Consider the following 25404-nt stretch of genomic DNA (forward strand, 5'->3'; position numbering starts at 1 on the left):
TGGACCTGAAAAGGCACCATTTAAAATGCTAGAGGTTTCTATGGAGTGGAAGAAGTACACAGTTTGTAGAACACCAATAAGAAGTACTAAGTTCACTTTGTTGAGGCAGACTTTCAAAATGTGGGATGGGTGGAAGATTTTTCTTTTCTTCCTTCATTGGAGAATTGGGATAGGGATGCACCTTGAGTTAAGACCAACCACTCTTCCAGGTTGGACAAGGAAGGTGCCCCCATGTTGCAGATGTTTGAAAATGGAAACTTCTTGGAGAAGGGACATACTCCCAAAAAGAATAACTGGTTTAAACTTTTAGGTATTAAATTATGAAAAAAAATAGTGTGTTACAAGTTTTTAATTCTATTTTCTATTAATTTTCCTTATTTTTCACCAAAAGATCAATTAAACCTGCTACTCACACAAAGGCCTCCAGTGGGTGGTGTTTGCTGTATGTATATATGTGTGAAATGAATTCATGGAGCTTAGTTCCAGGTTAGTCTGATGCAGTAAGGAGCGGGAACAGTATCTCTGTGACACCAAGAAAGGCACAAAGAGATAAAATTCAGCAGGTGCATGGACTCAGGATTGGAGGAGACTTTCTTTATCCTCTCTAGAAATTTCTCAAAACACTGGGTAGACATAGGAATGTGCATGGCACACGGAATGGTGTTTGAGTTAGTGCCACTTGCCTCACCAATAGGCAACCTCAACCAATTATTTTAGTTACTCCAAGACTTTATTAGGGCAGAGAGGTGGTCTTGTGGAATCTCCAAGTGACTGGTCATTACTGCTTGAAAAACCTACAGCTCCTTTCTAGGTCAGGCAATGGAGCTGCAAACCACAGAGCCACAATTTAAAATATGAATTAAATAAAATAATGGTGTTTACTGGTGATGCTCATTTATACACAATTCCGATATTGTTTTGTATTTTTAGAGAATGAGGAACATACATATATCTATTCCTCTGAACCAGCGAACATGAAAATGTACTGACGTTAAAAATATAAAAATCAGTCTAACTACAAAGAAATAGAGCAGAGACATTAAATTCTTCATATATTTGTATATTTGAAGGTATAATTTTGGATCTGAGGTACATCTTTAAAACTTTTCATATGGTAAATGTGTCACAGAGCAATGTAGATTCTGGGGAAATCTTGTATAAGAGAGTAAATAGTTTGTAAATCAAGAAAGCCTCTGAACAAAACCTTGGTGGTCTGGAAAGTGGAAAGGATATGGGCACATTGCCAGAAAGGATAAATTCTAAAAAATTTCCTTCCAGGAGTTTCAAAGCCCACTGTTAACAGCTACGGTAAAAAAAAGCACTAGAAAATAAATAAAATAAAATGTGTATAGCTATCAACATGTAAAGCTAGTTATTTATCACATTAAAACAGAAAAAGTAATACATAATTACAAACTCATAATAAGATTTAAACAACTTTGAAGAAAATACTATTTAAAGCAGGGGTCCCCAAACTACGGCCTGCGGGCTGCATGCGGCCCCCTGAGGCCATTTATCCGGCCCCTGCCGCACTTCTGGAAGGAGCACTTCTTTCATTGGTGGTCAGTGAGAGGAGCATAGTTCCCATTGAAATACTGGTGAGTTTGTTGATTTAAATTTACTTGTTCTTTATTTTAAATATTGTATTTGTTCCCGTTTTGTTTTTTTACTTTAAAATAAGATACGTGCAGTGTGCATAGGGATTTGTTCATAGTTTTTTTTATAGTCCGGCCCTCCAACGGTCTGAGGGACAGTGAACTGGCCCCCTGTGTAAAAAGTTTGGGGACCCCTGATTTAAAGTAATGAGAAGCCAAACTTTGTTACATATAAATGATCACTTTGAAGAGTGAATTGTGTTAGTTATCTATTTATCTAATATTAGAGACTTACAACACAATTACACTTAAACGCACACACACACATACACACAAAAACAGTTGGAAGTTGTTAAATCAATTAAGCTAAAGCTAATATACTTAAGTAACCATGTATTTTGTGTGTAATAAATAATAATGCATAAAGTGTTTTCTGAAAGTATGTCCGTTCTCATTTTGGGAAGAAAGAGAACATGGGAAAAAACAGCATTTCAAAAAAAAATCACTTAGTGAAAACATGCTACAGTTTCATTGTTCATTTTCATGCTCTACCATAAAGAAAAAAATATTTATATTTTGAGAAAGTTAAAAAGTTATTTTCTATGATTTCCGCCCTTTTACATGACTTGTTCTTAACCTTCAGAGCACTTATGTACTGGGTTGTCAGGAAAATTACAACTTGCAGGATTGCCATAGGACAATGGCCATTTACATTGGCCAAGTGGATTCATGAGCCAAATGCTACATCACACGGTCCTCACTGCTTCCTCCCAGTCCCACAGGAAGTGGGCGTAAGATTTCAGGGAGGGGATAAACATAGCCTGATGTCTGTGATTTGCATTCATAGAGTTTTATTGCCTCAGTACACATTACTCCCATCTGCAATTAAAAAACAAATGTCCTTTGATCCCTGAATGGAAACTGTACGGAAAGAATGGCTGTGCTAGGATCTGAAGGGTGCCCTGGGCACCAGAAAAGTATCTGCAAAAACACGAGCATATCAGCTACACGGTGAAGGTCTGAGTTTGTGCACGAATTTAAACAAGTCACTGGATGTAGAGCAGCTCTTGAAAACGTGGTGGGATGAAGAAAAAACATAACGAGGCAATCTAATTTTTGTTCAAAACCATTTGATAGGCTGGCTAATGAGACACAAACTATGCCATGGAAAAGAAGAAAAGAAGAAAGACAAGAATGATAAGAGGGCCTAGAAGTGAGAAGAAGTCACACCCGTCGTCTTTCTTGCAGATCCGCACACGCTACGCTCTATCATTCACTCGAGGTCCTACCAGACGTATCTCCGGGAGGCTCTCTCAGAACAGCACCCGGTACAAAGTAACGCGCAAACATGCTGAGTATCAACAGAGTAAAAGAGAGAAAATTGTTGATCAAACTTCTCCCAGTTCCCTTCTATGTTAGTAAAACCTAACCTTTTCTTCCTCTTTACCTTCTCTCTCCCTCCCTTCCTTTCTCTCTGTCTCCTTCTGTTTCTCTTATAATTCAAAAGTCTCATGGTGATATTCTTGTTTCTAGGAAAACTTAACATCATTGTTAATGATATGGGAAAAAATAGGGTCCTTTTCTGTAATTACTTCTGTGTGTGTGTGTGTGCATGTGTGCATGTGTGTGTGTGTATTTTTTTTTTTTTTTTTACAGAGACAGAGAGAGTCAGAGAGAGGGATAGGATAAATAGGGACAGACAGGAATGGAGAGAGATTAGAAGCGTCAATCATTAGTTTCTCGTTGCGACACCTTAGTTGTTTATTGATTGCTTTCTCATATATGCCTTGACCGTGGGCCTTCAGCAGACCGAGTAACCCCTTGCTCAAGCCAGCGACCTTGGGTCCAAGCTGGTGAGCTTTTTGCTCAAACCAGATGAGCTCGTGAGCCCACACTCAAGCTGGCGATCTCTGGGTCTCGAACCTGGGTCCTCCGCATCCCAGTCCAACGCTCTATCCACAGCATCACGGCCTGGTCAGGCTGTATATTTTTAATATATGATCTCTGCTAATTAGATTTCTCATTAAGAATCAAGATTCAGGGTACAGATGAAATTGATCAGAAAATAATTCCCCATAAACATAAGCAATAGAAGCTGACACACACAAAAAAGATATGTCTTCCAAAATTACATCATTTCAAAAAGAGTTTAAAAATCCTCCCCTACCATCAGAACTCCAAAGTGTGTGAGGTGGTTACACAGGCAGACTGTCTCGTCCGCGTCTGAATCCCTGTGTGCAACGCATCCCGATGTGTTCCAAAATCCAGAACTTTCTGCAGGGAGAGGTCCAAAGAACAGTATGAAAACAACAGTAGGTCAGTTCCTTCTCTATAATAGATGATGCTTTCTTTAGAGAAATAAGCCTCAATATTTTCTACCTCAAGGTTTATCTAAAACAAATACTATTTTTAAAGCTGCCAACAGTCATAATACTTCAGATTCCTGGAATCACAAAACATTCATTCGTGCTGGGTGGGCAACTAGAGATGATCTTGTCAGTGGTTTCCAACTGTGTTCCACTAGAGTGCCTCTGCGGTTCTGCAAAAGTTTGATGCAAGTTTAACTTCTACTATATCATAAGATAAACTTTCACAAAAAGAATGCCTTCTTTTAAATATGTTATATACTAATGAAGTCTCTGGAGATCAACACATTTTTTCCCCCTTGGGTCAGTCTATGTTTTTGTGAAGATATGAGAACAAAGAAGGTCTTTCTTGGAACATGTTATTATGTACACAGCAGTCATGCATGGTGGCAATTTATGATAAATGCCTTTAATACATCTGTTCTGACTTTTATGGTGGTGTGGAATATGAAGAACTCATTTGTTTGAAGAATGTTTTAAGACTGCAAGTTAATACTTTAAACTATGTATCTAGTAAATCAGGGTCTTCTCAAAACTGTGTAACTAAAAACCAAACAACAGTAACAAAAAACTGTCCAGCTATGGAAAGGAGTATCAAGAAAGAGCATTGGACCTCTTCAGATTACAGTGTTACTTGAAATCAGGATAATCCTACCAGAGAACCCCAAAGTGGGAAGTCCATCCTCTGTACTTCCCGTAAAAGAGCTCTCCACATCTTACAGCTAGTGATCAGACCCTTATTTTTGCCTTTCTCTCCTAATTGCCAAAGGTCATTTTGGAGGCAATCCATTTATTTAAAGTTTTATATGACCACGTAATAACCGTTCCTGTATTTGCAGTCCTTGAGTGTGCTTTCTCCCATAATCTGAGGTCAGCAAGCTAGGTTTCTAATTTTATGCCTTATGCACATCGAAACACCTCCTCAGAAGTGTCCTAAAAATAAAGTGCACATCTATGTTCATCTAAAATGGCAATAAAAATGCATACTCTGTTTTATAAGTAACTGAAATCAGGTTGTCTGGTTTATAAAAAAACGCCAAACCTGCCTACTTCCTCTTGCAATGAATAAGGAGTTGCAGAAATTAGAATCTATTTCCCAGGCTACCCAGACTAAAATTTACAGTTCAGTTGCTGTCATACTTACATTGGGACTCACTCTGATCTGGGGTAAAACTTTTAAAACTGGAGGTGTTTAACAATGTTTACAATACAGCTGTATTTTTCTGGTTGAAAACTTACCATTTTTGTTCAGATCCCAGAAGGCACAGGTGACATTCGGCCTTGTCTATATGAACATAAGAATAAACACACGAAGTCGTATTTGAAATAAATGGAAAGATCGTATGAATAGGATATGGGAACAGAGTAGAATGATAAGGATTTCACAAAGAAATGGATCTGTGTTAGTCATACCAACATGACTTAAGAATGGGAGACAGTCTAGGTAGGGGGAATCTCCTTGCACAAAGACTTCAAGTAGAAATTAACTAGAACTTCATGAGGAATTGTGTTCCTCATTTATCTGAAGGTTAGTATCCATGTCCCATCTTAAAATGCTGTTTAGACTTTGGCAAAGCTCTTTACACTGTAACTATTCCTCATCTTTAAAATCCTCCCTCATGTCTAGGACTTCTATATGCCCAAAGTACTTGAAAGTGAGGACTCAAGTATTTGCACACCCATGTTCACAGCAATATTATTCACAATAGCCAAAAGGTGGCAGCAGTCAAAGTGTCCATTGATTGATGTATAAACAAAATGTGGGATATATATATTATGCAATGAAATATTATCCAGCCTTAAAAGGAAGGAAATCCTAATACATGCTATAATATTGATGAACCTTAACAATATTATTATTATTATGATTATTATTATTATTTTGTATTTTTCTGAAGCTGGAAACGGGGAGAGACAGTCAGACAGACTCCCGCATGCGCCCGACCGGGATCCACCCGGCATGCCCACCAGGGGCGACGTTCTGCCCCTCCGGGGCGTCGCTCTGCCGCGACCAGAGCCACTCTAGCGCCTGGGGCAGAGGCCAAGGAGCCATCCCCAGTGCCCAGGCCATCTTTGCTCCAATGGAGCCTTGGCTGGGGGAGGAAAAGAGAGAGACAGAGAGGAGGGGGGGGGGGTGGAGAAGCAAATGGGCGCTTCTCCTATGTGCCCTGGCCAGGAATCGAACCCGGGTCCCCCGCACTCCAGGCCGACGCTCTACCGCTGAGCCAACCGACCAGGGCCAACAATATTATTTTAAGTGAAATAAGCCATTCCCCAAAGGATACATACTGAAAGATTCCACTTACTCAAGGTACCTAAAGTAGTTAAATTCAAAGAGATGGAGGAGAATGGTGGTTGTCAGGGGCTGGAGGAGGAGATAATGAGGAGTTATTTCAGGGGTACACACAGTTTCAGTTGAGGAACAGGAAACAGTTCTGGAGATGGATGAGGTGATGGTTGCCAAACCCTGTGAATGTACTCAACGTCACTGAACTGTGCCCGTAAAAATAATAAATTCTGGCCCATCAGTAGATGAGTGGATAAAGAAGCTGCGGTACATTTACACAATGGAGTACATGGCCGTGTAAAAGAAGGAAACCTTACCCTTTGCAGCAGCACGGCCGGGCCTGGAGAGCATTATGCTCAGTGACATAATATAGTCAGAGACAGACAAGTACCCTATGATTTCACTCATCTGTGGAATCTAATGAACAAAATGAACTAACAAACAAAATAGAAACAGACTCAGAGATACAGAGAACAGAGCGACAGCTGTCAGAGGGGCTGTGCTGGGGGGCTGGGTGAAAAAGATGAAGGGGTGAAACAAACAAACAAAAACCAAAACACACAGACACCGACAACAGCGCGGTAACTACAGAAGAGGCTGAAGAGGAAATAATGGTGACGCAGGAGACTTGACTTGGGGCGGTGACCACACAGTACAATACACGGATGGTGTGCACAGACCTGTACACCTGAAGCCTATGTCACTTTATTAACCCATGTCACTCCAATAAATTCCATAGAAAAGAAAAACTGGGAAATTTTCTTATGCATGTTTTATCACAATAAAAAAAAATTCGTTCTGGATGAAGAAGCTGAGAGTTCAAACAAAGGAGGCCAAAGGGTAAAACAAGGAGGGCCGAGGGTTCTGTGACAAGGCAGAGCTAGTTCTTAGATGACCTAACTTCCAAGCCTCGGTCCTTATCGCCGGCTCACTTCCCGCCCGCCTTCCTGCCCGCCTAGTAAATGGCAGAATCGTGACTGGGACCCTCTATAAAAGGGGGGAACAAAGCCTGTGCGGGGCCATCTGGGGCAATACGAGTCCCCCGGTAGTTTTATCAGATAAGCAGATGATAGCCCGGGTAATGAAGCAATTAAAAGAGCATTTGCCAAGATGTTAGACAACCGTTAACCTCTCAAAAAATAAATCAACCCTGTTCCCCCCGTGCTTTTCCTGTAGCAGTGCTCTTGACGTTAAAAAAAAACAAACCCAAACAACCAACATGACAGGTGGGCTGGGAGGGGGAGCTGGGTGACAAAGGTGAAGGGACCCAGAAGTACAAACTGGCAGTGACAGAACAGTCACCGGGCTGTAACGGACAGTCTAGGGAAAACAGTCAATGATACTGCAAGAACTGTGTATGGGGTCAGATAGGTACTAGATTTATCAGGGTGATCACTTTCTGAGTTATATAAATGTTTAACCACTGGGTTGTATCTCTGAAACGAACATAATATTGTATGTAACTGTAATTGCAAAGTTAGAAATCATTAAAGTGAAAAATAAATATAAAACAACCAAAACCTTTAATGGCAGGATTGCTCATCTGCATCAGTGTCGAATTTTCTCAAGTAATAGATGTCAGTATTCAGAAATAACGACCTCTTTCTTTCTTCCCATTCTCCTTCCAATTACTGAATTCTAGGTAAGACTAATTTCCACCAGTAGCCATCATTTGCCACAACATTAGGCCTTTCCCTGATGAGCTGTTCCCTGCTCCCCCCCCGCCCCGCCCCCGGTAGGAAAAATGCTCTTCTTAAAAAATAGTACCAGTTACTTCTTTCCATGTAGGAAAAAAAAAGACCCTATATTTCTCTAAAATATTCTGCTTCTATTCCATTGTCACTTGTAGGGTTTTCTTACCTGGTTTTTCGTATGTTTGATTTTAATTCGAACTGGATCCTTCAGATTCTGGATAGTGACGTTTCCAATGCTGCACGCCATCACGTAACTCACTAAGGTGCCTTTCTTGGTCTCCACATCCTTTAATAGAAAAAAAACTGTGTGTTAGTCAGAAGTACACACTTTTACTTTATTTTGCTGCTCCAAAATAAGCAAACGGTCAGCAGGTTTTACACTTAAGATCTTGAAGTAGAGAACATCCTGTTTATAAGCTCAAATCTCTGGCTTTCCTGCCAGAGCCTGGCTATTTCCCTCACTGTACTGAATACACGGAGAGAACATATTAGCCAATGTAGCAAGTTGATGTTCATAAAACTTCATCTTGATTGCTGTGGCTGATGCCAGCCAGTTAACATCTGAAACAATGCAAACTCATAAATAATATAAACTCATAGAAGGCTGTGAAACAATTAGATCACTTCCCTGCCCTAGAAAATAGATGAAGTCGTTTTCCTTTGGAGAAGTACAAAGAAAATACATTGTGAAAAAAATGAAAATTCATCTCTCACACCCACGCCAAAAGCCTGACATGTTTACTAGTTTACATGGGATGTAGTGGATTAAAGCCCCTTCCAGAACGTCTACCGCCCCTGATTGTATGCAGACTTGCTGTGGCTTCCACGTCAGAGACCAGACTGTCAGAAAACCAAATTGGTGAACCTGTTTGCAAGGTGACTGGGACTTAGACTGTCTCTCTCCAGTGAGACATTTCTACATTCTTCCCTTTGTCAAACCTCCTGCATGTCTCTGTTACAGCTTATATTAATTGGAATGATTGCAGGATTTCCTCTAAACAAATACAGCTTTTTATAACTTTTTGTGTGGTCACTCTCAATAAAGTCGGCTATGGCTTGGGAATATTTAGCCTTCACTGAACAAAATACTAATTTGTTCACTATGTAAAGAGAGAACCATAGAACCCTTAAATTTGTGTTGCTCTGCTATGCATTTACTTTAAAAACTGAATATATGTTCCCTAATAACAACAGTGACTGGGAAGTATCAAAGGAGAAGAAAAAGATGGTGTGGAGAAGGTTAGACTCGAAATGAAATAAAGACAGGGTCTTACAACTCTTAGAGTTGTCCTCTACCCTTCCCGCTGGGCTCCACCTCTCCTCTAAATGGACACCCTTGTCTGCACCATGATTCCTATTGTGTGACACCTACTGCATCTCTCCGGGATTGTTTTTAAAGCTGACATTACTGTAAGCCTTAAATAATTTTCACAAAGGCAGCTTGATGTGTTCATAGCTATTAAGTCCTTTAGAATAATTACATGTAATTACATTCTTAATCTACTCAAAATTTTTACAGCGCTTCTTCTTAACACTTTTGCTGATAAAAATGGTAAAGTTTTGTAAATTAGTTACTGTAAATAATTCTATGGTATTCCTTTTTCTTACCTGTGGCCTACTTTGCCATTCCTCCACGTGTGACGCACAGGGCAGGTCTGTTAGGAACCACCCTACCTTCCCTGAGACTGGCCACTTTCTCTTATATAGATCTCATTGTTTAATATATATACTGGTCTCTTCTATTTTATAGATAACACTTACTCTTTTTTAAGGGTTGAGTATAGCTGCTCTAGATGGGGTTGTACTTTCAAAGGCAACCGGAGGTCACCAGTGTTTGCTGGCAGTGGACTTCTAGTATCTAGAAATGATGCCAACAAAAATGATAATATGTGCTTAGCACAATGCCACTCCACTCTGGGAATGTGTGAAGGCCAAAGGGCACTTGAAATCCTAATGGGAAAACTGATTAAAGCCAAGAATGCTGCTCATTATGTAAACAGTGCTTCCCACTGAATTAAAACAAGACAAGACAAAACCAAACCTTTCCTTTGACGCACAATTTCTGTAACTCTGAAGATCTAAACTGCTGGGGAGCAGAAAGTATTTAACAAAGGGAATAAGAAGTCGTAGCTTCTCCACAAATTCCATTTACAATTGTATCATGCAAGTCTTAATTTAATATCTGATTCATTAAAAAATATTTAAATAAACACATCTGTTCATTAGTACATAATTATCTATAACAAGATATTGAAACAATGATGTTAAAATTTTTCACTTTTCACAAAATACAGTAGGCTATTTTTTCTTCCTCTTGATATATAAATATTTCCAAGACAGCTGAGCTCTTACTTTTGTTTTGAGCCAAAAAAACCCTAAATTTGCCATTGAAAAATAACATAATGAACACTTACGTGGAAAAGTCCGGTTTTATAGAAGAAAGTAAACTGTGCTCTTCTTTTCACCATTACAGGATATTCTTGACTTAAGTTCTCAAGTAAGCTGGGGGGCAAAATTACAGAAGCCAACGGGTCTGCTTGTCCACTCTCAAAATCCATCTGTGGCACACAGAGACATATTAGCCAAGTAATCACAATGAAATTGCAATGGCAACTTGACTCCACACAGTGAGTAAGGCAAAACAGCCGCAGGCATCCCCTTGGCTGGGACCAGCGCTATCCTTCCCCTCTATCAGTCACTGCCCTAATGGTGAATCCCCTCCGGACACAGGTGTGGATCTCAACCAGCTTTGTAAATACGGCCAAACAGGAAATGCACTGATTTTAACTAAGGCAATTGACAAATCTACAAATCAGTTAACATTTTCAAACATTAAGAATTAGATTTACAATTAATAAATTTTGAGCTTTTCTCAAAACATGCAATGAAAAATAACTAACAAAGAAAATGAAAGTTAATTTGTTTCATTGCTAAGATACATTATCTCTGCATAGAGGAAGCAGCTGAAATTATATGAACACACAAGGACGCCATTTTTCCTGAACCCACAGATCAGGCCAAAGAGCGTCTTCCTACAACTGCACTTGAAATGAGACTGAGGGTGACTAACTTTTCACTCTCAAAGGGGCACACAGAATTACCCCAAAGAGCCCAGAGTCTAACACTGAATAAAGTGCTTCCACATATTCCAATCTTTAAATATTTCATCTTGGTTTCTCTCCACAGTTAAGAAGTGTTACATGACCCTTGTGTGTTCTCCCATGTGAAGGACAATGTTTCTATCATTTGCCCATGTGGCTAACACTGTCTAGCACATAGCGGAAAGCTAAAACTTATTTTCTGAAGTGTCACCTGAACAGGTCAGAGAGGATCTCCATTACCCTGGCCCCAGTTTTCCTGTCCGGCCTCACTGTCACCTGCCATTCCCAGCCTTCTACATCACTGGTTCTCCCAGTCTGAGCCTCTGGCCAGCAATATCAGCCACACCTGGGAACTCAGTGAAACGGCAAATTTTGGAGATCCACCTTGGCCTGATTCAATTAGAAACCCTGGGAATGGGATCCTTCAAGCTGTTCAATTCTCCAGATGTGTGACTGTCACCCTCACCTAGGAAAGCCCTGGCAGAGAGGACACACCATGCTGCTTCCTACCACGGGGCCCTTAATAAAATTCATTCTTCTAAACGAATTTATCCCAACTCCCACTCCCAACAGGGTAGACTCACACTTTCACACTGAGTTCCACAGTCACCTTGTAGAAAGTAAGCTGCCCACTCCTATCACCTAGGTTCTGAAAGGATATATAGCTCCTCTATGTGTCCCCATACCTACTACTAACCTTACTTGGCATTCTGACCTGCCTGCCATCCCTCGGACCAATATCTTCTTGAAGAGCAACTGGTAGGTGGGCAGAAAGTTTTTATCTGTCTAGTTAAAGTTAAAGAAACTACTAGCTCATACCTGGAAACGGGATTCGTTATTTCTTGGAAGACTGATGCTAAAATTTAAAATTTCACTAGTCTCCGGAGATAGAGATGATACTCCAAGAGCCAAATTCCGGGTTGAAATATTCACACGTGAGATGCTGTTTAAGTTTATCTTGAAGGCCAATTCATCAATTGTTTTCAAAGCTCTAAAGAAATGACAAATATCATCATTAATTAACATGTTTTAGGTACTTGTACACACAGGATTTGGTACAAGACAGTATACGAACCAAATAAAATTGTGTATCAATTGTCTGATTTCAGAAAACTAGCCAAAATACATTAGCAGTTAATATATAGAATCATAGTGGTAAATACATTCTCAAGAGATAAAAATGTTTTAAGAAAGATCAACAATTAAATCATCTTAAACAAATACTATTTTTAACCTATCTTAGTCTTTCTTTCTTCAAATGAAAAATATGCTTATGTACTCATAACTGAGAAAAAAATCAAAGTAAATAATGTGTAAAAGTATTTTTTGAACTACAAGACACTGTAAAATATAGTTTATAGATTACCTTATCCAAAAATATAAAATTTTCATCAAAGAAATTTTGTTGAAAACAAATAGAAAAAACACCTTAACAGTAACATATTAAAAACAAACCGAATTGAATAAAAAAGGTACATTTTCTTCCTGTTTTAGATCTTTCCATTTCAGAAGCACAATAACATAGCTGTGGCAATTGCATACCACAGCTCATAGCACAATGACTTACAGTAACCAAGTTATGCCTATAAGCTGTGAGTTTGCTAAGTATCTCCATTGCAAGGGGAAAAAAAAAGATCATAAGTAAATATTGTGATAATCTGTTCATCTTTTAAATTAACCCCAGTTACCATTTCTCAGATGCAAATAAAATACTGATGATGCTTTTCTGGGACTATTTAATATCTTGCCAGATGATATGTCTCATTATTTTGTATATAATATATCTCAAAAAAAATAGTGAACTTAAAAGTTTACTTTATGAATGATCTTGAGAAATAACAATTGATATTTTAGAAATTTAAATTATGAAATTTTGGTAAAAGGCATTCAAATATGTAAAAAATTATATAACAACACCTATATCCAATAAATTTTACTCACCAAAAGAAAAAAAAATACTTACTCAGAAGAAGACTCAAGCAAGTCTTCGTCTGGACTGGTTAAGATATTAGAAAATATATTCATTAAAGTTGAGCCAAGAGTTTCATCAATGTTTTCTTCATTATTCACGATCCTTTTGACCTCTTTAACAATGTTGGTAATGTTGTCTGAGTTTAAGGTCTGCCCGTCACTAGTTAAATTTAAAATTTGATTGGCAACTTCATTTGCTTCCTCTAAAAAAAAAAAAAAGGCAGAAGAAACAACATACAAAGTTTTACTTGTTTTTTTTTTATCAGTTCCAGGATTGACAAAGTATGAAATTTAACTTCCTAGTTTAAGCAGCAAATCAAGTTTTTCTGTGTATAACCCCTTATCACAATTTTCACAAGGCAATAATACTTCTTCACAAATAGAGACTAACTGCTCTCTTTAGTAATATATGAATTGTGCCCTTATGCGACTTAGTTGAGTAACTTGGAGAGACAGATATTCATTTCTAGATCTAATAGAAGTGCACCCAGAATAACTGTGTATTTGTTACTTAAAATAATAAAAAAACTATAAAACTGATAAAAATGTCAATTTGTATATTATTTTTTAAGTGTTCTTTAAAAATTTTAAACTATTTCTAATCTCCTTCAGAATGAATACAACAGATTATTAGAATAAGGGAAAATGGTATTTTCTACCTTAAGTAAAAAGATCATTTGCCAGATTTTCATATTACAATGGTATCACACAGCAGAAGAACATGTCTGAAGAGGTTGAAAACGATGAAGTATGCGGTCATTTCAATTTGTCTTTGAGAACTAAAGAAAATCATTCACTTACTTGAACAATTGGAGAGATCAGGCTCCTTCCAGAAGATTGACGATGGGTTGGAAGGGTCACGATAACTATGAAACAAACAAACAAAAGCACTGTTACAAATATTTGGCATACATGTCATTATAACAGACAAAATTAGTTAATAAAAGGTTTTAGTATTTGTCTTGAATTCTATGTAAGTTTCATTTGCAAATAAAATCTGTAACACATTGAAATTAAACTCATATTAAAAATTTTTATTGGAAAAAAAAGTCAAGAATATGAATTGTGGAAACAAAATACTAGCAAGAGCCTGGAGCCTACCTAACAAAGGAGACATCAGGTTATTAAGGGTAAAGCCACATCCAGTAACATGGGTCAAGAATTGCTTTAAGAACCTTCTAGGGAAAATCTGACATTGATTTTACATGCTTCTGTAAAACAGATTATAGTCCACATTTTACAGATGAAGACACAGACTAAAGTAAGTCAAGGAATTTTCCAAGATCTCCAGCCAGGCACAGGTAGAGCCATGCTTCACTCTCAGGCCTGCCCGTCTCTACAGCCTGCTTCTGTCTTCCCTCCCACGTGTCAAACTCGGTAGCAGGAGCCAAGTTTCTGTTTCTGAATTCCCCCACCAAGAACACCCTCGCTGGAGGTGGGGTGGAGGGTGAAGAACCGGATTTGACTTACCGTGGGCCCGTCCATGGCTTCTGTTAAACATCTTAAGAAACTCTCTACCCCGACCGCTTCCGTTAGCAGACCGCCCTAACTGGGACCCTCCCCCTTTGCCTGTCTCTCCCCCCCCTCCAACAATAGCCACTCCAAGAGTTTAACATTCTTGGAATTTCAGGTGCGTGTTCAAAAGCTGTGAGTTGGCTTGGGCTCATCCATATAAGAAGTATTTTTCTTGACCATCACCCTCCGGTTTCAAAATTTCTCCATCGTTATTTGGAGAGGGCTAACATAGCACATTGCCTGGAGTAAAAATGGTTTCATTGATAACCTACCAGTTTCATTTTACCCCTCATGGAGATTATGATTTAGACACACACAGAAACTCCTGCCCTCCTTTCTAAACAATCTGCAATGCCAGGGAACCATGGTGCAGATTGGCATCCTGGGAAGGCAGAGGGTGTGGACACTGCTGGCAAGAGTCAGTGAAAGTATTACCATGTCCGTGAAGCAATCAAGTGCGGGTTCCCTAGACAGGGCAGCAAGGCGTCACGAGGTGCAACAGTTGGCCATCTATAGCCTTCAGGGTTCTCTTCCTCGAAACAGTAACCTGTATGAACACAAGGACCAACACGAGATATGTTCGTCTATTCTCTGAAGTTAGAGGCGTAAGAGGACACCGGAACAACAGTGCTTCCCATTAGCTATTTATGTCACGCACTACTAAAATACTAGTTATTTTATGGTCAGCATTTTTAAAAACCTGAAATTAGAAATTAGAAAAAAATAGCCATTTACTACATTCCAGATACATTTTTACAGCTTACAGATAAATTATTACAGCTTACAAAACAATCAAATAAAAACACACACTTAGGCGAAAATATCATTCTAAAGCAAATCATTAGCAAGTACAGTGAGTACAATAAAGGTCTATTCAAAAAATAAACAGTACAGCCTGGCTAGGTGGTGGCGCAGTGGATAGAGCGTCGGACTGTAATGCGAAGGACCCAGGTTCGAGATCCCGGGGTCGCCAGCTTGAGTGAGGGCTCATCTGGTTTAAGCAAAGCTCACCAGCTTGGACCCAAGGTCACTGGCTTGAGCAAGAGGTTACTCGGTCTGCTGAAGGCCCGCGGTCAAGGCACATATGAGAAAGCAATCGATAAACAACTAAGGTGTCGCAATGAAAAACTGATGATTGATGCTTCTCATCTCTCTCCATTCCTGTCTGTCTGTCCCTATCTATCCCTGTCTCTGACTCTCTCTCTGTCTCTGTAAAAATAAATAAATAAATAAATAAATAAATAAATAAATAAATAAATAAACAAACAGTACATAAAATGAAAACAGTCCTGAAAACTTCAAAATGTAAATTCCCCTCTGATCTTTTTTCAAAGAAGATAACCTATACAATAGTGTTGTCACTGAGTTGCTAGGATATTTTTTGGAAAAAGCTCCAGTTGCTCTGAAGGCATCTTCCGCCGGGAAGCTTGGTTAGGGAATACTAAGAGGAGACCTGTGACCAGGGCCATGCATCTCACACACACGCCTTCATCCTCAACTCATCCCACCCACTGTTTGAAAATGCTCTCAGTAAGTGTCACACCACAAAGAATTCACATTTTACAAGAAAGGTCAAAATAAAATCAATATATCAACCACAATGACAAAAACAAAATCTTGTATGTCAGCACTAAAAATTAATTGCAAGTTATACCAGACTACTGCAGTCACCAATTGAACATTTCAATGACTTATCTACATTCTGAGCGTTAAAATTGTCAAGATTTAGACCCACTATTTTTTTTTTCAATTAGTAGAAACTTCTATTCACAGACTCACTTACAGAAAAACAGTCAACTGCAGGATTTAAATTAAGTGGTATAAATTACATGTCTAGATTTCCCAAGAGAGTTGTTCTGGGATTCTCCAGCCTTCGAGGACAGAGAAAGGTCCGTCCTCACAGCGTTCCTTTATCATAAACACTGCCCAGAAAGATTAGGGGGTCGGGGAACGTGCAGATACTCCAGTACTTTAAGCCTTTTGTACAGTGCATTTTCACCAATAAAATAAACACTGGTTTTGCATCTCATTTGCATAATCAAACAACTTTCTTTGACTTGTCACTTGTTTTTCTAATGTTCTTGTTTAATAAAAAAATCAAATGCTTCTTTCTTTTTATCGCTTCATATTCATTTTGAAATATTCCCTAATTTTTGTGAGTAGTATCAATATATAAACCACCATTTGTCAAAGTACTTCTTTGTGGAGACTCCTATGTGTGAAAAGGCAGTATCTATCCACACCCCACCCGCAAGAAGGCTTGTTTGTAAATTAGCAAGCATTTTCCCATAGAGGCTCAGAAACTGTGGATGATGACAATTTGAATTCTTCCAACTCTAGAAGTTCTCTGTAATTGTGTAAGTTGACACATTAGAGATGGGTGGTTCCTCTTAGAAGGGAAGATGCTTGCTTCTTCATTACACTGTGATTCTGGCCTCAGTCATAACCACAGTCTTAAGGACAAAGTCCCTCACTTCAGTCTCCTGTGTGTGTGTATAAGGCCAAGTGTCCAAGATTTCTTTTGATCTTCACTAATGTATCTAATCAAAATATAGTTGCAATCATAGAAAACACTAGAACAATAACTTTACTTTCTGTTGTCCATAGTTTTGATCACTTGCTTTTCTAAAATATTCCCACCCAACCTCACTCACTTATGTATTTGAGTATTTAGGTGCTGGGCAATGTGCTGGGTGCTGGAGCGAGGTGGGACGTCAAAGGAAAATAAGATGTGTTCTCAAGCCAGAGGAAATTCCTCTTTAAAGGAAATATGTGTGAGAACACATAACTCCAGCTAAATACTATGGTCTTCTAATGTCTTCCGTGCTGTGGGTATCTGGACAGCATGGAGTGCTGGCTCAGATACCGTGGTATCTAGTTAAAGATGGATGGCAGCAGAACAGGCTTTACCGAAGAGAGGATTCCAGGCTGGCGTTAAAACTATGCCGGCCATGAGCAGGTCGATGGCGAGAGCAGAGAAGAGCAGCGTGAACAAAGACAAAGAAAGGAACAAAGACAAAGAAAGGAGGCGTAAGAGAACACAGCATGTGGGGGAAGAGCAAGCAGTGCCACGAGTGTGGCTGGAACTTAGGGCGTGAGTGGCGTCGAGGAAAGAACTGAGTCTAGGTCCTGGATCACCCCCTGAATTCTGGCCTGTCCCTGTGAAGGCAGTGGCATCACCAATGGAGACAGAAGGCAAAAGAAAAGGAAAAGCTTCATAATAAGAAATTGCCTTTTATTTGATTTACATCATTCATGATCTCATATGGACATATACACACTCTCTTTATTCCTACAGTTGGAGCCAATTCTGGTCAATCCTTCTTATACTTTTAGTAGTTTCATAATATATCCTTAAAAGAGAGTATAAACTCTCCTCTGCCCTAAGATTCATAAGCATTGAGTGGACAGCTTTTATGTTAACCATATCATCCATTTGTTACAATGTCACCACCATGATGAACTTCATTACAAGAAAAAAATGGCTTTAAATAAGCAAACACCACGCATAGGAAGACTATTTTTGTTGTTTTAATTAAATTGGAATATATAGTCATATAAAATGCATACTATAAAAATATTAAAGGCACTTACCCGCATTATTCACTTTCACTGTGAACAGCCTCAGGCCCTCATCTAGGGATTCATTATTTTTTAAGATCTTCTGTTGAATGACTTTTTCTTCTAAACTGAGATTGTTGGTAGCATTATAAACTAGAAGAGCCCAAATTGCCAACCTAGGGAAACATTGTAGACAGAACTGTTGTTAGTTATTATTATTATTATTATTGGCAAGATAAATACAACATTTGAATATGGCAGTAAGAGGGATGACTTTGAAGTATTGACACTAAAATAATATACCAAGGCACACATAAACTTCTGTTGTTTCATAAATGATAATGTCAAAAATACCTCAGTGTGAATAGATTTTATAGGATATTGCATGCATAATTCTATCATATATCACATTGTCCTATATTTTATCATTTGAGATCATTGAAATTTTATTTTTCAACACCCCACTTCTTTTGAAAACATTTTAAGAAATATTTTACTGCATACATGCAAGAAAGGGACATATGTATGGTCAATTCTACTGTTTCTTTATAGCTTAGAATAAAGTTTATTCTAAAAATTAAATTATAACTATTTTGACTAAACTGACCATTTGACTTTTGAAATTCTTTAGTGTTGTTTACAAATGTGTTAAAATTTCTCCAAAATTGTGATAAATGATTTTCCATCTCCACAAAACATCTGCAAATATTTTGCATGGTGAAAATTTACACAGTAATTACTCAAAATATACTTAGTCATTGACCAGCGTATTACCAAAGAAATATAGATTTTTTTAAAACGTATATATGTTTTAAAAGAACATATGTTTACGAGAAGCAGAGATGTATCCTAAAAGCTATCCGCAAACTTTTAGCTCTAAAATTTAAAATAATATAATTTTTAGCTGACCATAATCACAGCTATAGTCAATAGCAGAAATCACAACGATTAATTCAATATTGAGGTAAAATTAAATGACATTATTTGCCAAGTAGAGGTGAAATATTTCCTTTCTATGTAAAAGCTCTAGGTTACAACAGAACTTTTAGCTTCATATTCTGAGGAGAAATGGATAATATAACGTCATTATATTATCAATATCAGTTACTGTCCGCATGCTAAGGAAATAACAATACAGCACTCAGTGAGGCAGCATTGCATATTTTATTTATAAAACTGTTGGGTATCAATAAAAATGCTAAAAAGAAGAGAAAGAATAAATAAAATATTTGCTATTGAAGGTTAGGTAAAATTAAAAAATTGTTCTGTTTTTCACCTAAACGTTTATACTAATCTCAAGGACAAAATGCTCTACTGATTTTATAATTCACTGTGCAAAGCTATTTAGCTCTAAAATGATCTACTTCATAATGTTCACATATAAGCCATATTTCAAGATGAGACAAACATCGATATGAATATAATGGTCAACTGTGATAACAATTTTTAACGTGGCCTATGAAAAGGCAACAATAAATTAAATTATCACTGAAAGCTTTGCCACTCCAATTACTTAAGACTTACAGTTGGGATAGTGACCTTTTATTTCTCTTGAATATTGAGAACATCATTCGCACAACGTTTTGTGGGTGATATTGAATACCCAATTCAGCAATTCAAGAACAACCATGCATTGTCACAGGTCTTATCTGGATTGTTTTCTCCTCTCATCCTGAAAACTAAAACTATTTTATAGTTCTACAAAGTAAAGTTCTATCTGTTGTTACCATCAATCATTCTTTATTTGAATAAACCAGTCTCTGTGGCTTTGGTTTCTTGTCTGTCTAGGTGATAGAATGTGATTGCATTATCCAAAGGTATGGTCTGTGTTAAGTGTTACAATCGAATTGAAAGAAAAGTTTGGAAACAAGAATGTGTGTAAAACTAGTAGCCTATGGTGTTAAGAAAAACGATGAGAGATGATAAAGGTTTATCAAGAGCATTAGAAAATAAGAAAAAAGAGAAGGCAGAAAATACTATATGAATAAATTTTCAAACAATGTTAAGAATTCATATGAAAGAAAAGCTAAATGTGGGGGTTTTCCGATATAGATTGTCTTAGTTCACTCTCCTTATAATTTTCTGTGAAGTTACCCAGTGGTTTGACAGACAGGAAACCAAGATTCCATGATTTTAAATGTCTTTCAGGCAAGACTTCCTGAGGTACTGACATGCACTATGTTGGCTGATTGTAGTCCTGTCAGGTCATAGAAGAATCACAGTAAGTAAACGAAAATGGTGATACTCCAAAGTAGGGCTGCCCCAGGTGCTAGACTGTGTCCAGCATAGGGATCCTGGTCACTGCTGATTTGTTACTCAAGGCTCAATATGATCTAGCAGTAAAGGTTGGAGAAGAAATTATTTGGCTAAATAGAGAAGAAATGTCCATCCAGAATATAGTATTGAAATATATTACTCTATTCTTCAGCTCATAAATGACAAGAAGTAATGACAAAATGAAAACAACTCCCTAAACAGATGGCTTGATCCAGTCTGTTGAATATATATGGAAATGATAAGCTTCAAATATAACCTTAAAGATATATTTTTCTAATGCTGAATATATTAAAAAAATAAGGAAAACACTCTCTGGTTAATTGTCACATAAAATTTTATTTTTATTTTATCAAAATAAGAATATCTGACTTCAAAAGAAGTGTATCCCATCACTATGGTTGTAAATCCATAATTTCAATCCAGTCAATTGAAACTGTGCAAGACTTATGTCAACTTTTGCTCTTCCAGTAATTCTTTTTATTCCATGGAGAGGCAATATAGTACATAAAAAGACTAAATTTAGTGCATTTATAATTTTAGATTGTTTTTCAGTATATGTCACTCTGAAGCTGTCTTCTATATGCCAACTGATTACATATAGTGGACATGTCCATTACATTATCTGCCTACTTAACTCAGGATCTTGATATAAGTTTAAAATAAATACTTCAGAAAATTAACTGATGGCTTTAAATGCAGAAAATATATTGACACCTATTATCCATATTATTATATGCTATCATACATAAATACCTTACTTTACAAAAGCTAGAACAATTTATTTTTCTTTGAAGTTCTCTTTGAAATGAGAGATAACACATTATCAAAAATAAACTGGAAATACTAACACTAATAATTCATCTATTTCAAATGTCCTACTTCTGAATTATTTTTCATCATATGTACATTTGTATCCAGTCTGCTATAGGGTGAGTCAGTATTAAAGAAATGTGAATGTGTTTTGTGATTAAAATGTTTCTCTCCTACCTCATTATTTTAATTTCTCTACCAGAGAGTCAAAACAGAGCAAGAGAAAGGGTGTTATATTTTCTGTAAGACTTTCTCAGTGTTACCTTTGCTCATTCACAATGCTTCTCTTGACTTTAATCTTGTCCTCTCCAGTGTTCAGGTGAAAACTATAAATAAAAATATGTAGATTCGTTATCAACCTATCTGCCATACCATCTACAACAAAATTTGAGGAGGTGAAAGAAAGAGGCAGAATGTACAGAAAATTCTAAACTAGTATTTTCCAAACATGTGTTCTCAGGTTCTAGTTTTCTCATATGCGGGAGACAAACTAACAGCACAATCAACAAAGCTCCACAACTAGGTGCCCTTGCTCTCTTTTCAAGATTCACAACACATTTTAGCATACTAAAGTATTTAAGATGTTCTGATTTATAGAAAGCTGCTTCAGTTTGTTTGATAATGTACTTACTGAACTCATTCGATCACTTGATCCCTTTCTCTATGTTAGTATTATATCTTTTGGGTATACAGTGAAGTATTTAAATAGAATAGTGAAAGATAATCTTGAAATGCTAGGTTGCAATCAGACTGTAGGTGTCTTATCTTGTTAAAAATGTTCTCTAAACCACCAGGGTGCATGCAACCCAAGCAGCATTTTCGATGACATCCTGGTGAGAATAAACCAACAGACCTTCTCTTTATATTTCATTATCCTCTTTTAACTTCTGATACATTATAGCATACAATATATTTCTTAAGTAATACATACATACATACATATGATGCACTTAAAATCACAAATATATTTGGGTAGTACAGGCTACATTTAAAATAAAATGATCAGGATCCAAGATCAACATATTTTTTAAAACTACTGCTGTGACACTGAAACTCTTGTGCAAAGAAATGACATAATACAGAGTTGTTTCAGAAAGATTATGAAAATGGTACATGTGTATGCGTGTGCTTGTGTTACAGGTATAATCAAAGAAAGCTAGGGTAATATAAATTTAGATACTACTTTTTATTTTTCAAATAATTTACCCTGTCATTTACCTGATGTTAACGACATAAACAGTGTAGTTCCAATTCTGGAAGGTTGAATTGAGCTGAAAAACACAATGGAAAAGGGTGAGTTTTGGTAATAGGTTTTAAAAAAAATCTGAATCAAGTTTCTTCCCTCCCAAAAGATAAGTTGGTTTTGGAATAAGACCCTGGGAAAATCCCAGAGAGTTAGAGGAGTGAAAGAAAGGTAAAGATAACAGTTACTGGATCACTGTATGCCAAGAACTTTACAAATGTTATTTCTTTTCATCCCAAAGCAACTAAGGGGATAGGTATTATCTGCTCTGCTGTCCTTTAAATGAAGCAACTGAGCTTCTCAGAGATGGGATAACTTGCCCAAGGTTACCCAACTAAGAATGAGCAGATCCCAGGTCAGAACGCAAGTCTGTCTGGAAACACTACTTTCCTCTCTAGCTCATATTATAACGGACTGCCAAGTTGTAACACTGAGAACATAGCTGCAAGAGGGTTCATAGGGAAGATTATCATAATAAACACCTTCCATATTCTTTATTCAACAGACACCAAGGTGCAAGAACACATGCTTTTCTAGTAATTATCATCTCATAAAAATATTAGCAATAAGAAAAATTATAAATCAACAAAATAAACCTTTAAAGTAAACAAACAAATAATAAATTCAACATTACTGGGAATTGTGGTAATTATTATTTAAGTCCTTTTAGATCTCAATACCAAACTTTTTAATGAAGGAATGGATTTGTCTCAATAGAAATAATAAATTTTCATGATGCATTGTCCAATACAATCACAAAACAGGATTTCCTTCCTGGTGTGAAATTCTCTTATATATCACTTCCAAAGGCATTTTAAAGTCCTGTTTCACAGACATTTTTAGCTCTACTGCAAGTATTCTAAAATTGCATGTAAGTTCTAAGAAATTCTGTTAAAAAAGTGTTAAACTATTTTAAATTGTAAATAGTAGTAATATGAATTAGAGACACCATTTAAATTTTCTGTTATCAAGTATCTGCTTTGATATCTTGCTTCTTAGAATTATAGTGTCCGGTAAAATTTAGCGTCAGATGAGAATGATCCTATGTTGTAAAGCATGCATGAAATCAATATAAATGCAAAATTATACCTCTCTAAAGCACACTCTCCAGTAAGTGCTAATTTTTAAGATTCATAACATTACGTGTAGTTCATTTGGGAATGAAAATAAAGAGTTTCATCTTTTGAAAATATTCTCACTTTAAAAATAAACAAAAAGGACAATGCTGAAAAGAAAATGGGATACAATAATATGCTCCTTTTGTAAAGGGCACTCTTCATTTAAAAATGAAACATCTCAAGGTTTAAATTTATTACTAAAGTTAATGTGTCATTCTAAAAAGTCAACAGTACACTTTTTCTTTGACTTCTATTACAGAATCTCACTTTTACCTCCAATTTTGCAAAAGAGTTTTAATTCCATACTATATTGTTTCCTGCGGTCAACTTGTTTTAAAGGGGCTTGCCTTTAAAAATGAGATTACCTCTTCCGTCATTCAAATATGTTATATGCATATAAAATATTGTCACCACTATGTCTCAAGGTATGGTTTGACTTTCTTTTGCCACCAAGGTCACATTAGACACTGAAAAGAAAATCCAGTTTTTCTTACTCAGAATGTAAACCCAAGTGACCTTATTCACAACAACTGTTTGAACTGTAACAGTATTATATATAAAATGTATGTCTCATAGTATGTCAAAGTAGAAAAAAACAAATAAATGATGAAAACTTGTGAAAAATAAAATGTATGACACTGTTAAGAGAAAGAAAAAACAAAAACTATCCATGTGTTGTATTTTTAAGGAAAATGTTAGTCTTTTTTTAATTGGAAATTACAAACATTTTCATCAATATAATACAGGTTAAATAAATTAAAAGTTAAATATCCATCAGTGGAAGACTGCTACTTAATGGAACCATATACGGTGTTTAAAAAAGATAAAGAAGGTATTTGTGTACTAATGTTACAAATCTGGCAATAACTAAAATAAGTACAGTGCTGAATGGAATAAAGAACATGCTTCTTCTAGTGTAAAAAAGATAAAATAGTCTCACTTTCTTTTATATGCACAAACAAATTCTAAGGCACAAAAACAAGAACAGGTTACAGTGAGTTCTAGGTTCATCTCCAGGCGGAGAAGCTACAAGGATGCGTGGAAGCTTTTCATGATACAGTAAGTCCTCACTTAAAGGCATCGATAGCTTCTGCAACTTTAAGGAAAATGATGTATAATGAATGAAACTCATTTCACTGTAGGCTAATTGATGTAAATAAGAATTAAGTACCTACGGTATCTCGTCAACATTATAACAAAATGACATTGAATTAAATGGCATTATCTGAGGACCTGTTGTGTATCTTCTTATACTTTTTGTTTTTTGATTCAGAAACAATTAAATAATAAAACAGGAAATATATTTTAAAAACACTCCTAAAAATGTATGCACATAAGAGTAAGTGATGATGCTTACTAACATACATTACCATTTGTGTTGCATTTTCTTATTTAGACATTAAACTGAGTCTATTAGGCTCAGTTTCTTGTCCTTTTGTTTTTCAAATGCACCTCTCCATGCATAAGCACAATACCTCACTTACTTATTGATTTATATATATATTTATAATGAACAGTAACCACGAATCAGTATGATCTCGGGATTGAGTTACCCAAACAGTAGGATCTTTTCCGAATTTCTAGAGTTTAACAGTATAAAAACAAACAAAAAATGACAAGTTCACTTACCCATTCTGCCACCTTGCTCTGCACTTTTACCTCAGGGTGACGAAGGATGTTTTGAATCACTATGGAAATCCTATAGACAATTCCATCTGTCCATTGGAAATAGGATTTACCCCATTAATTATGTTTTAAAGTCATATAATTGTGAATGTAAATCTACAATCCCATAATTGCATACAATTTAAAAGAAATGCCTACATAGGTACAGAAAGCTGCTGAGATATTTGGACTTTATGCTCA

The 25404-nt window shown here is 36.7% G+C and overlaps 1 protein-coding gene across 7 annotated transcripts in view; it reads right to left on the reverse strand.

Moving 5' to 3' along the window:
• The window catches only part of ADGRG6 (adhesion G protein-coupled receptor G6), a 141261-nt gene that overhangs the window by 30764 nt on the left and 85093 nt on the right, over window positions 1-25404 (reverse strand). For all 7 annotated transcript variants that reach the window (XM_066373107.1, XM_066373105.1, XM_066373104.1 and 4 more), the window contains 12 exons: window positions 25168-25253; window positions 22396-22448; window positions 21441-21503; window positions 18124-18266; window positions 14965-15076; window positions 13816-13880; window positions 13007-13217; window positions 11863-12034; window positions 10357-10500; window positions 8109-8228; window positions 5201-5246; window positions 3763-3869 (listed from right to left, as the gene is read on the reverse strand). In XM_066373107.1, coding sequence (XP_066229204.1) covers window positions 3763-3869; window positions 5201-5246; window positions 8109-8228; window positions 10357-10500; window positions 11863-12034; window positions 13007-13217; window positions 13816-13880; window positions 14965-15076; window positions 18124-18266; window positions 21441-21503; window positions 22396-22448; window positions 25168-25253 — 1322 coding nt within the window. The remainder of the gene's footprint in view (window positions 1-3762; window positions 3870-5200; window positions 5247-8108; window positions 8229-10356; window positions 10501-11862; window positions 12035-13006; window positions 13218-13815; window positions 13881-14964; window positions 15077-18123; window positions 18267-21440; window positions 21504-22395; window positions 22449-25167; window positions 25254-25404) is intronic.

This window comes from Saccopteryx leptura, chromosome 3 (genome assembly GCF_036850995.1).
Source record: "Saccopteryx leptura isolate mSacLep1 chromosome 3, mSacLep1_pri_phased_curated, whole genome shotgun sequence".
Taxonomy (NCBI): domain Eukaryota; kingdom Metazoa; phylum Chordata; class Mammalia; order Chiroptera; family Emballonuridae; genus Saccopteryx; species Saccopteryx leptura.